At 41.9% G+C, this 14,021-nt stretch overlaps 1 protein-coding gene across 2 annotated transcripts in view; it reads left to right on the forward strand.

Annotated features, from left to right (window-relative positions):
• The window catches only part of wwox (WW domain containing oxidoreductase), a 1,068,632-nt gene that overhangs the window by 317,208 nt on the left and 737,403 nt on the right, over positions 1–14,021 (forward strand). For both annotated transcript variants that reach the window (XM_085991830.1, XM_085991829.1), the window contains exon 6: positions 11,164–11,252. In XM_085991830.1, coding sequence (XP_085847956.1) covers positions 11,164–11,252 — 89 coding nt within the window. The remainder of the gene's footprint in view (positions 1–11,163; positions 11,253–14,021) is intronic.

Consider the following 14,021-nt stretch of genomic DNA (forward strand, 5'->3'; position numbering starts at 1 on the left):
CAGGGGCCACAGTGGTGAACCTGTGGAATTCTCTACCACAGAAGGCAGTTGAGGCCAACTTATTAAATATATTCAAGAAGGAGTTAGATATATTTCTTAAGGCTAAAGGGATCAAGGGATATTGGGAGAAAGCAGGGACAGGGTACTGAATTTGGATGATCAGCCGTGATCTCATTAAATGGCGGAACAGGCTCGAGGGGCCGAATGGCCTATTCCTGCTCCTATCTTCTATGTTTCTATGTTTCAAACTCATTCCCAGAGCAGAGGTGATCAAGCAAACTGTCCAAAAGGATATATTATGCTGCCGTTATATTTTACATTATTGAACTAGCTGGAACTGACTAAGTTCCTCAAGTAGTCTGGTAAACCTATAACAGACTTCATGTAGAAACATTTGGGCAAACATTTATTTGTTTTTTTCCCCCCGCACGTGATGGGTAACTGGGTCACTATTAGAGTGACAGTGGGATGCTTTTAAATAAGACATTGCAATGGTGCAGAATAAATATATTCCATTTAAAGAGAAGGAAACTACCAGTAATTTCAAGATGCCATAGATAAATAGAGGTTAGAAACCAATTAAGGACTATAAGAATAATAATGAAAAAGCTAAAGGAGACTATGAGAAAATAAGAATGGTTCAGCAGGGATAAGGAAACCTAAGAGGGAGTATTAAGAAAAAAAATCATCAAACATCAAAGGAACAATAAAGTATTTTATAAATATCTTCATAAAAAGAGAATTATTAAAAGTGAGTAGGGATCCCTGAAAGAAGAGGATTGTCAATTTTTAGATAATCAGATAAATGTCAGAGGTATTTAATAAGTACTTTGCATCGGAGTTCACTAAAGAGAAGGATATCGGAGAGGAGACGATTCCTCAAATGGTTGCGAGCTAGATGAACAATATTATGATGAGCAATAGTAACATTTTAGATAAATTAGTTAGGCTAAAGCAAGACAAAGCGGATGGGCCCGATGGGATACAGCCTGGGATCCTGAGGGAGGAAATTGCTGAGACTAGTGAAATTATATTTCGGGGCTCTATTGAGTGTCAGTGTGTGCTGGAGGACTCAAGAGTAGCCAATGTAGTATCTATTTTTAAAGAGGGAAGATGGGGCATGGTCCACTTTTCCCTCTCTTCCAGTTAGCAATAAAGGGAGTAATTCCAAGTTACTTGTAAAAACAACGCGGGCATAAAATAAGTGAACAAGAAAAAATCATTTGGCCCACCAAGCCTGTTTCTTCGACAGACCATACAGTCTAGCACATCCTGGAGTGAATCTAACATAAGTACTCTCTGGAGGGAAAGGCCTGCATTTTTTCCTGATCCCTAAAAGCCAGTTAAATGAAACACCAGAATATTTATTTAACTTTATAAACTCCATTTTTCAAAGTAGATTGGTTGCTTTCCACAGATGTCAATTCCATGGCCCCAACAGTGTCGGATCTATTTTGTACCATGGACTATTTGATCATCCCCCCCCCCCCTCCCCCAAATGCTTCCCTGTTGTTAAAGGAGCTCATCGACATGGCATTACCTGCAAGCTGGTTGCTGAGTTTTCGTGGGTGGAAATGCTGCTATGCAAAATTAGATGCTTCTCAAATTGTTGGTGCGTGCAAAGTTGCAGAAATGAGGGCAGTAGTGACGTGTGTAGAAAGTGATCATTTGTACTTTCGTAAAAATGGACTATTACATAGAAACATAGAAGATAGGAGCAGGAGTAGGCCATTCGGCCCCTTGAGCCTGCTCCGCCATTCAATGAGATCATGGCTGATCATCCAAATTCAGTACCCTGTCCCTGCCTTCTCCCCATATCCCTTGATCCCTTTAGCCTTAAGAAATATATCTAACTCCTTCTTGAATATATTTAATGAATTGGCCTCTACTGCCTTCTGTGGTAGAGAATTCCACAGGTTCACCACTCTCTGAGTGAAGAAATTCCTCCTCATCTCTGTACTAAATGGCTTACCCCTTATCCTTAGACTGTGACCCCTGGTTCTGGACTCCCCGGCCATCGGGAACATCCTTCCTGCATCTAGTCTGTCTAGTCCTGTTAGAATTTTATAAGTTTCAATGAGATCCCCTCTCATTCTTCTAAACTCTAGCGAATATAAGCCTAATCGACCCAATCTCTCCTCATACATCATTCCTGCCATCCCAGGTATCAGCCTGATGAATCTTCGCTGCACTCCCTCCATGGCAAGAACATCCTTCCTCAGTCTGATCAGTTCTCCTCTTGAGGTGTTTTTTTCTGGTCGGGTCACCACGTGCTTGGTTCACGGGTTAAGATGGTGAGCTGCTCACCGTTGGCCTCTGCAAATCCTGTTGTATAGTTTTGTAACAGACGGGTGCAGCTTTGAGAAAGTGGCTCATTGCCTAATTTTCCCATGTTCCCTGTAAGGAAGCACCAGTATTCTACTCGACGCCTTCCCAACGTAATAGTTAAACTTGATAGCTTGCTGTGTGGTATGGTTCTGTGGTGCTGTGTGACACTCCTCATTATTCAACCAGCAACATGGTTTAATGGAAAATCATTTTGACACCATGCTGAACTGAACTTTTATATTGGAAATTTAAAAAAAAAAGCCACTATACATGTTGACCACCATCTTTTTATCTATATTCAAATCAAATCAAATCAAATCAACTTTTATTGTCATTGTTAGTGCACAAGTGCAGTACAACGAAATGTAGGCTTGCGGCTCCCGAGAGTGTACATCCCGAGAAACTACGCTCTAAACTGGCTTATTCTATATTTTTGTTGACACTGGTATCTTCACTTTTTATCTATTTTGTAGCGAGTAGATATAAAATAGGAAACACTCACCATCGGTGGAGAGAGCGAAACGCAGTTTATGTTTCAGGTCGATGACTTTTCCAGTTTTGACGAAAGGTCATCGACCTGAGACGTTAACTCTGTTTCTCGCTCCACAGATGCTGCCTGACCACCTGAGTGTTTCCGGCATTTTCTGTTTTTATTTCGGGTTTCCGTCATCCGCAGTATTTTGCTTTTGTTTTAGATATAGAATTGAGTGCACAATTGTGCCAAATGGTAATCTTTAGGATTTTGCTGCCATATGCAATGCTCACAGAAAACCTTACAACAAACGTGAGTGTAGTTTTGTAGCAAGACTGCCTGCCTAACCAGCACTGGCTTGTTAAAGAATCATTACACGACAGCGGATTATTTAATTGGAATGAATCCAAAAGAGATGTGAAATATCTTTTTGTATAAACAATGAATTATTTCCTATTTCTTTCAGCTTAAAAATGTAAATGGGATTACAAGCATGAATAATGCATTAATATGACAACAAACAATTATTGTGGCAGTAGTAACAAATGAAATTGATAACCGGGCTAAATACTGTTTACTGTGCACTGGTCTTGTACTGTCAGATAGTGTAGTAATTTTCACACATGAGCGAAGATTGCCTAGTGATAAATGACAGGTCATTTGGTATTGGTCTCGACAAGATTACCCTCTGTATTTGGATAATCATTGCTACAGTTTATAGTAAGTTTTACATAATTTAGTGAAACAAACTGCTGCCTTTTGGAGTTATTCAGATCTGTATTAATTTAATGTATGATTTTGGTATCTCAGAAAATGTAGCTTAGCATGGATTGCAGCAGACAGCAGCTTTGTTAGTCTAGCACTGCATCACTGGTTCCCAGGAGGGCATGCTGCCCAGAACACCAGTGATATGGCACATATTGCTTTATGTCAAATGTAATCTTGTCTTCTTCCTACACTAAATAAATCTTCAGTCCAGCTTGAAGAACATTTATGGTTATACCGTAATAAAAATAAACTGTTTGTGGTAAAGTGTAGTTGACATTTATCAGCTTATTTGTGGGCTCTATTGCTGTCTACATACAACACAAAACATAATTTGTCATTTTATAAATACATTTCGACCTAAAATCCTGCCAGCATCTGTTAGTGTGCAGAGGATTAATGTTGTGTGCAGTTATAGCACATGACTGCATTGCCAGGCAGCAAGACTAGGCCATGACTTCTAGCTTTGTCGGAAGATCAAGTTTCTGGCAGTATGGCTAACTGATGAGATTTTTTTTAAAGTCACAATAATACTAAGGCAGATGAAAACACAAATTTAAAAAAAAAATGCTGCATATGATTTAATCTGGCAAGTATTGTGTGAATTCTAGTCAGTGGTTTGTATTTGAATATAGCCATTTGTTGTCCACTTATCTGTGTGCTGAACTTCAGAGTGTCAAACAAATTCCCGCACACTGGTATTCTGTCTACTTCTACGACGTGGGTAGGAAACATGTAAAGTCCTCACCACTTACACCGTCCACGCTTACCATGGGCAGCTGCCTATATCGGGCAAATGGCGCTAACCATTCGATACTTCCACTGAAGTCTGTTACTAAGGCGACGCTTATAACACATTAAGTGGGACGGCTGTTTTGGGCAATTCAATAAGCTTTTCCCACCTCGTTATCCTACTGTATTTATATTTAAATCCCTCAGTGGATAATTCTGTATCTCTCTCTTTCCCGGGACTCAGCAGGTTTAATTAAGTTAGATTGGGTGGTCATCAGGATGGTAGAATTCATTCATCAGCCGGTGATGTAGGAGGTGGCGTTTTCCCACGATGTTGGAGATGAACAGAGTGATCAGTTCCGGAGGGACATGGTCAAAACAAGGTAGTGCGCCCTCACTTTGGAGAGAATTTCAGCTTCCGTGAAGGGCAAGAAGCTTAATAGACCAGGTGTGGAGTGGTGCCTGGATGCAAGAACGAGTTTCTGTGCCCTGTTGACTGCTCTCAGTCCTCCGATAGCGAGGAAGGTCTTAGTCACTGCAACGCTTCTAGCGGGCTAATCGTGTCAACACCAGCTATAAGCGGTGGGGAGTGTGTATGTTTTGGTGAAGTGCTCAGAATAGTAGCGTTTAACAACTAACTTTATATTCTTTCAGTGGGTTAGCTCAACATTTCTTGCACGCCTCAGTGGTGGATTAGTCTGACCTGCCTTGCCCATAGTTGAACAGTACATAAATCTTAAGGTTATTAATAAAGTCATGTAACATCTTAGAGCTAAGAGAGGAGTGGATCCTTCGTCTGGTTGGGTGGTTTCATGCATTGTTCCCAACTGCATGTGGTTTTTTGCTGCATGTGGTTCTGAATGGTTTCAAGTTTAGTCTTTACCTAGAGTACAATGTAAAGATCATTGTACAGTTGGATTGGGCACAGTAAACAAGAGCGAGAATACAGCTTTTGTACTGGTATGTTTGATTAGCTCTGTTAAAGTGTGTTTGTTAACCTCTGGCGGTTCTGCTCCATGAGACCACAAGCTCCTTCCATTGAAGCATGCACTTCTGTTAAATTTACAATAAAATGTGACAAAAGCACTTTTGGAGTTGAGAAACATAGACTTGTAATAGCAAGAAGGAACAATTTGACCCTGTAGTGCCAACGAAATAACCTCCTAGTGTTTGCCTTCAGTCACTGTATTTTCCATTTTGCAATTGATAAATTAGCATTAGATTTGGAAGAATGCTTTTACCTGGTAGCTCGTGGAGTGATCATAGTGTGACATGGGCCTTTTAACTCTCCAATACTAAACCTGCTATTGCATATTTTAAACATACATGGATTTTACATTGTATCAAACCTATAATTTATGTAGTTTAGAAAATCGATTAGGTTTATGGAGCTTCAGAACAATTAACTCATCGAGAGCTGAATTTTTTTTGTCTTGTGCAAATGTGATCACAAAGTAAGATGGAAAACAATTGCATTTTTATAGCGCTTTATTAGATTTTTCAGGATGTCCCCAAGTATTACTCTTAAAGTGCAGTCACTGTTGTTATTTGGCAAATGTGGCAGAAAATTGGCACACAGCAAGGTCCTGCAAATATCAAATGTGTTTTTTGGTGGTGATGGCTGAGGGAGGATTGTTGGCGATTACATTTAAGGATGTTCCCGATGGTCGGGGAGTCCAGAACCAGGGGTCACAGTCTAAGGATAAGGGGTAAGCCATTTAGGACAGAGATGAGGAGGAATTTCTTCACCCAGAGAGTGGTGAACCTGTGGAATTCTCTACCACAGAAGGCAGTAGAGGCCAATTCATTAAATATATTCAAGAAGGAGTTGGATATATTTCTTAAGGCTAAAGGGATCAAGGGATATGGGGAGAAAGCAGGGACAGGGTACTGAGTTTGGATGATCAGCCATGATCTCATTGAATGGTGGAGCAGGCTCGAGGGGCCGAATGGCCTACTCCTGCTCCTATCTTCTATGTTTACATCTTTTATGTCCAACCGGACCGGTGGAGCAGGAGCACAGGGCCTCGATTAACATCTCGTCCGAATGACAGCACCGCTGACATTGCAGCACTCCCTGTCCTGACCCCTGAAGTGCAATTTGAACCCGCAGCCTCTGACTCAGAGGTGAGCATGCTACCAACTGAGTCAAAATCATCCTTGGAGTCCATTCAGCCCTTGTAGCTCATCCTTCCCGAGAAAGCTATTACCTACCATCACAGCATCAGACTGTCCTTTGAAAGATTCTGACGGGTGTGCTCCCATAACCCTAGCAAGAAGGCCACCTCGGTTATTAATCATTCTTTGTGTGAGGAAGTGTTTCCTGAAATCTGCCCTTTTGCAAGTTTGCACCTATGTTCTCTTGCTCTGCAGTTGTGGTTTAACTTGAAATCGTGCTCAGTATTGTTCATTTCTATTCTTTTTTGAGTAAGTATATGAGCTTTATTATTTCTTACGATGTGCAACAACTTCCACTTATCTGTATTGAATTTCAGCACAGTGGCATAGTGGTTAGCACTGTTGCCTCACAGCGCCAGGGACCCGGGTTCGAATCCGGCCTCGGGTGACTGTCTGTGTGGAGTTTGCACATTCTCCCCGTGTTTGCGTGGGTTTCCTCCGGGTGCTCCGGTTTCCTCCCACAGTCCAAAGATGTGCGGGTTAGGTTGATTGGCTATGATAAAATTGACCCTTAGTGCTAGGGGGATTAAATACGTGGGGTTACGGGGATAGGGTGGGATATGTGTTGGTGTAGGGATTACGGGGATCGGGTGAGATATGTGTCGGTGCAGGCTCGATGGGCCGAAATGGCCTCTATCTGCACTGTGGGGTTTCTGTGAATCTGTGTGAATCATCTCGTGCACTTGCAACTCTTGTTGCATCCTACTTTAATATCCTCTGTGAATTCGGCCAATTTGTATTGTGTTTCTAAACCCAAAACTATTTATCTAAATTAGCCCTGGTATGCTCCTCGTGGTGTATTACTCAGCCGACATCACTGCCCTAACTAGTACTTAACCACGCCCAAGATTTACTTAGGATACTTGCTGCCGTAAGCTTGTGTAACATCTTCTCGTTCAAGACTTCACCAAAAGCTTTCTGGAAGTCCAGGTACACTACATCGTAAGGCTTTTCAACACGTACTTAAAATGTCACTTCCTCAAAAAAGCCATGGAGGTTGGTGAGACAGAATTTGCCCTTCTGAAACTGTGTTAGTTGCCATTAACTAGTTTATTTTCATATAAAGATAATCATCAGGTTTGATCCTTGTAGTCTTTCTAACTGCAAGGACTAAATTTGGCCGAACCAAACTCTAAAGGTTTCAGCCGAGTCCCAGATTTGATCGGTTTTGGCTCATAAATACTCTCCAAATAGTTGTAGCTAAAATCAAAAGTAACTGCCAGTCATACACACAATTAAGCATGTCATCCACTCAAGCCAACAAATTCTCACAGCATTTGTGTCGAGCTAGGCTGGAAACCTGATTCTGGCTGCAGCCGTTTTTTAAACTCGGGAGGTGAATTTCCGCATGGGTTCTCCCACCCGTCTGCCTTAACTTCGGCGGAAGAGCCGCGAAAACCCTGGAAAAACGACAAACCGCATTTATGCTGCTTTTCCAAGGTTTTTGGCGGCTCTTCTGAACAGTCGGAAATGCACCCTCGTGCCGAATTGGAACATTTTTAATTACGTTAAAGGCGCTATATAAATGTAATTTTTTCCCCCCTGTGACTGAGTTAAACGGGACTGCTACCAAGCTAAAAATAGATAAGAATGTTTCATTTTTCCCCCAGCTTTCTAGTGCTATATTAAGCTGATCACAAGGTAGAAATTGCCAAAATAACAACAGAAAATGCTGGAAAATCTCAGCAGGCCAGGCAACATCCGTGGAGAGAGAAATAGAGTCAACGTTTCGAGTCAAACTCTTTGTCAAGAAATTGCCGTGTTGACTGTGTAAAGTACATTGTTACTCTAGACTGCAGATTAATTAATTGCATGTGGTAAAATTGCAAATTTGACAAAAAAATATTTTACTGGAAGAGAATAGTGATGTATATCTCAAAGAGTTAATGTTCAAGAGGAAATTATTTTTGATTTAGGAGTTTACCACTTTGCCAGTGCATCACCCTAAATATAAAACTTCCTTTGTTGGGAAATCAGAATTTTTTCCTAATGAAACAACGAAAGTGGTGGCCCAGGCAATCACACTATCATTAATACTGTAGCTGCCCAAGACAAATATTCTAAATGTTTTCCTAGCTTTTAGGCTTTTAACTTAATTGTGTTTCAGAAACATAAGAGAACTTTATACTATGAATTGCCCTATTTTGAGCTGGCACTCTTTGTAAAAAGTGACATGAAAAGAAGCTTTTGTTATCCATCAGGAGCTTCTTGGCCTCAAAATAATTTAATTTAAATAAATATACAATATTGCTCTCCTTGCTTGGGCTGATGAATGCTGCTTGGGCTGATGAATGCACCTAGATGGTAAGGAGACCTACATCAGAATGCTGTTCATAGACTACAGCTCAGCATTCAACACTATCGTCCCCAACAAGCTGGCCACCAAACTCCAAACTCTTGGCCTGAACACTTCCCTCTGCAACTGGACCCTGGACTTCCTAACAAACAGACCCCAGTCTGTCAAATTAGGTAACCACACCTCCACCCCCCCCCCCCCCGACCCTGAACACGGGGGCCCCACAAGGATGTGTGCTGAGCCCCCTCCTCTACTCCCTCTTCACCCACGACTGTGTGGCTGTTCATGGTTCCAACACCATCATCAAGTTTGCGGATGATACCACGGTAGTAGGCCAGATCACCAACAACGATGAGTCAGCCTACGGGGAGGAGGTCCAGCATCTCGTGAAGTGGTGCGCCGATAACAACCTGGCCCTTAACATCAAGAAAACCAAAGAAATCATTGTGGACTTCAGGAAGTCGAAAGGCGGAAGTCACACCCCCATCCACATCAATGGGGCTGTGGTGGAAAGGGTGGCTTTAAGTTCCTCGGAGTCCACACCACGGAAGACCTCTCCTGGTCCCTCAATACCTCCTCTCTGGTGAAGAAGGCCCAGCAGCGCCTATATTTCCTAAGGAGGCTGAAGGGATGTAACCTGTCACCCCTGATCCTCTCTAACTTTTACCGCTGCACAATAGAGAGCATCCTGACAAATTGTATCACAATATGGTATGGCAGCTGTAGCTACTATGACCGGAAAGCCCTGCAGCGGGTAGTCAAAACTGCCCAACGCATTACCGGCACCCGGCTACCGACCATAGAGCACATATACCAGAAACGCTGTTTACGGAGGTCACGGTCCATCATCAAAGACCCAACCCACCCCAGCCACAGTCTGTTCACCCTCCTGCCATCTGGGAGACGCTACAGATGCATTTGCACCCGTACAACCAGATTTAGGAACAGCTTCTTTCCCAGGGCTGTCATCCTACTGAACTCCACAAATAAACTCTAAAGCCTGCACATCTGCCAATGCACTTTATTATGGTTATGTTTATGTTAATGTATTACAAGCCAAATGTATGTTGAATGTTTAAATGTCTTAATCTAAATGTACACTCTCGGGAGCCGCAAGCCTACATTTCGTTGTACTGCACTTGTGCACTAACAATGACAATAAAAGTTGATTTGATTTGATTTATGAATGGTGGATTTTGCCCATTCATTGGTCACGTCATTCTGATATCTGACGGATCGAAAAATTTGTTTACAGACAAAAAGTGTGGGATAAAATAAAATTCCTTCCATGGAGGAAATAATTTACAAAACAAATTATGATGGAAAATAATGTACTTATTTTGGAATTTTTTCAGTGGATTGTCTCCTTTTCCCTCCCCATCTCGATCATTTTCCTTCCCCTTTTGCAGACAACTTAGCTGAAACTAGAATTCAAACTGGGAGTGCCCCAATTAACAGCCTTGTTGCTGTTGGATGTCCAGGATAATTTTTAAACTTCAGCTACTGCGATTTTATCCTTTGTGTAATCTGTATTTCCACAACATCATTAATAATGGATTTAAGATTTATGATAAGGGATAAAAACCATGACAAAGCTTTTAGCAAGAATGTAAATCAGTTTTCATCCATGAAAAGACTTTTTTTTTTAAAAAGAGCTTTATTTAAAGAAAAGCTTTATGGTTGAACAGAAAATGCAGGGTATTTAAGAATAAAGATAGGATGCTCTAAGGTTGAATAAAACTGCATTTACTGTGGAACTTAACACCATTCTCACCTACTCAATGCCATCTTTTTACGAACATCCGTAATATAATGATCCATTTAAGGAAGAATGCATTACACGTTGTAGTTCAGAAAAGCTTTTAAGAGCAGTTGTTTTGTTTTGTGTCAACTTTCTTAAGTGCACTCCTTCCTTCTGCTGGGTTGTGCTCCAAATGTGTATTTACACAGCAGCTCACGATTCAGATTGCTGGAATCACTTCAGCAAATTGCCTTATACCCAAATAACTCAACTGGTAGTCTTACTGTAAGACCGGAGTGGTGTGAAACGAACACATTACTGAGCCCAAAAGTGCTTGACAAATGGAGTCAGCAAGCGCACAAAAACTTATAATTTACAACTGCCAAAACTGCTTCATCAAGCTTGCCACCTAAGCAGCTCCGAGTAGACTGTGTTCTATTTCACGAGCTGTATAGACAAGTGGTTTTTTTTATATTGTGCCATTTCGCTTATACTCTGTTTTACAAGAATTTTTTTTTTGTTGTTGAAAAATGCCATTCTTTCGTGATTGAGGCCAACCCATAATGCACTCTGCGGTTTTTAATGTTTGGCCAAACTCCGGCCATCGATGAGTCTGATTTGTTATATTGTTCATTTTGTGTTTTATTTCAGCATAAAGCCAAGGTAGAAGCTATGACCCTGGATTTGTCTTCCCTCAGAAGTGTCCAGCAGTTTGCAGAAACCTACAAGGCTAGAAACCTGTAAGTAGACATGAAAAATAGCATTATGTTGTAAAACTTTAGGTCTTCGTTATATTTTGTCGATTGACCTGCTACCCCACCTCCCGCTCTCTCCCCCCCACCCCCCACCTCGCCCCCCACAAAATTTACTTATAAATGGCTTAGTGCACTTGATGAGACACTTTTTGTGAGCATTGGTAAAGCAGTCGGCTAGAACAGTTACATAGAAACATAGAAGATAGGAGCAGGAGTAGGCCATTTGGTCCCTCGAGCCTGTTCCGCCATTTAATGAGATCATGGCTGATCATCCAAATTCAGTACCCTGTCCCTGCTTTCTCCCCATATCCCTTGATCCCTTTAGCCTTAAGAAATATATCTAACTCCTTCTTGAATATATTTAATGAATTGGCCTCTACTGCCTTCTGTGGTAGAGAATTCCACAGGTTCACCACTCTCTGGGTGAAGAAATTCCTCCTCATCTCAGTCCTAAATGGCTTACCCCTTATCCTTAGACTGTGACCCCTGGTTCTGGACTCCCCCGCCATCGGGAACATCCTTCCTACATCTAGTCTGCCTAGTCCTGTTAGAATTTTATAAGTTTCAATGAGATCCCCTCTCATTCTTCTAAACTCTAGCGAATACAAACCCAATCGACCCAATCTCTCTTCATACGTTATTCCTGCCATCCCAGGTATCAGTCTGGTGAATCTTCACTGCACTCCCTCCATGGTAAGAACATCCTTTCTCAGATAAGGCGACCAAAACTGCACACAGTACTCAAGGTGTGGTCTCACCAAGGCCCTGTACAACTGCAACAAAACATCCTTGCTCCTGTACTCGAATCTTCTCGGTATGAAGCCCAACATACCATTTGCCTTCTTAACCGCCTGCTGCACCTGCATGCTTACCTTCAGCGACTGGTGCACAAGGACACCCAGGTCTCGTTGCACTTCCCCTTTTCCCAATCTATTGCCATTCAGATAATAGTATGCCTTCCTGTTTTTGCCACCAAAGTGGATAACCTCGCATTTATCCACATTATACTGCATCTGCCATGCATCTGCCCAATCACCCAACCTGTCCAAATCATACTGGAGTTTCTCTGCATCCTCCTCACAGCACACACGCCCACCCAGCTTTGTGTCGTCTGCAAACTTGGAGATATTACATCCAGTTCCCTTGTCTAGATCATTAATATATATTGTGAAAAGGTGGGGTCCTAGCACCGATCTCTGCGGTACCCCACTAGTCACTGCCTGCCACTCGGAAAAAGACCCGTTTATTCCAACTCTTTGCTTCCTTTCTGCCAACCAGTTCTCTATCCAAGTCAGTACCTTACCCCCAATCCCATGTGCTTTAACTTTGCACGCCAATCTCTTATGCGGGACCTTATCGAAAGCCTTCTGAAAGTCCAAATACACCACATCCATTGGTTCTCCCTTATCTATTCTACCAGTCACATCCTCAAAAAATTCCAGTAGATTAGTCAAGCATGATTTACCTTTTGAAAATCCATGTTGACTTTGTCCGATCCTGTCGCTGTTTTCCAAGTGCTCTGCTATTACATCTTTTATAATGGACTCGAGCATTTTCCCCACTACCGATGTCAGGCTTACCAGTCTATAATTCCCTTTTTCTCTCTACCACCTTTTTTAAATAGTGGGCTTACATTAGCTACCCTCCAATCCATGGGAACTGTTCCAGAGTCTCTAGAATTTTGGAAGATGACCAGCAATGCATCTACTATTTCTAGGGCCACTTCCTTAAGTACCCTAGGATGTAGATTATCAGGCCCTGGGGATTTATCGGCCTTCAATCCCATCAATTTCCCTAATACCATTTCCCTACAAATACTGATTTCTTTCACTTCCGCCCTTTCATTAGACCCTATGTTCCCCGACATCTCTGGGAGGTTATTTGTGTCCTCCTTTGTGAAGACAGAACCGAAGTATGTATTTAATTGGCCTGCCATTTCTTTGTTCCCCATTATAAATTCCCCTGATTCTGACTGCAAGGGATCTACGCTTGACTTCACCAATCTTTTTCTCTTCACATATCTATAGAAGCTTTTATAGTCAGTTTTTATGTTCCCTGCAAGCTTACTCTCATACTCTATTTTCCCCCTCTTAATTAATCCCTTTGTCCTCCTTTGCTGAATCCTAAACTGCTCCCAATCCTCGGGTTTGCTGCTTTTTCTGGCCAATTTATATGTCCTCTCCTTGGATCTTATGCTGTCCCTAATTTCCCTTGTTAGCCACAGTTGAGTCACCTTTTTTGTTTTATTTTTATGCCAAACAGGGATGAACAAATTCTGTAGTTCATCCATGCGATCCTTAAATGTTTGCCATTGCCTATCCACCGTCAACCCTTTAAGTAACATTCCCCAATCCATCCTATCCAACCCGCGCCTCATACCATCGTAGTTTCCTTTATTTAAATTCAGGACCCTAGTCTCTGAGTCAACTACTTCACTCTCCATCTTAATGAAGAATTCTATCATATTATGATCGCTCCTCCCCAAGGGGCCTCGCACAACAAGATTGTTAATTAATCCTTTCTCATTGCATAATACCCAGTGTAAGATGGCCTGATGTCTCGTTGGTTCCTCGACATATTGGTCCAGGAAACCATCCCGTATACACTCTAGGAATTCCTCCTCCACAGTATTGTTACTAATTTGGTTAGCCCAATCTATATGTAGATTAAAGTCACCCATGATAACTGCTGTGCCCTTGTTGCACGCGTCTCTAATTTCCCGTTTAATGCCATCCTCAACCTCAGCATTACTGT

Source organism: Somniosus microcephalus, chromosome 6 (genome assembly GCF_052327205.1).
Source record: "Somniosus microcephalus isolate GS21.2 chromosome 6, FLI_Smic_1.0, whole genome shotgun sequence".
Classification (NCBI taxonomy): Eukaryota; Metazoa; Chordata; class Chondrichthyes; order Squaliformes; family Somniosidae; genus Somniosus; species Somniosus microcephalus.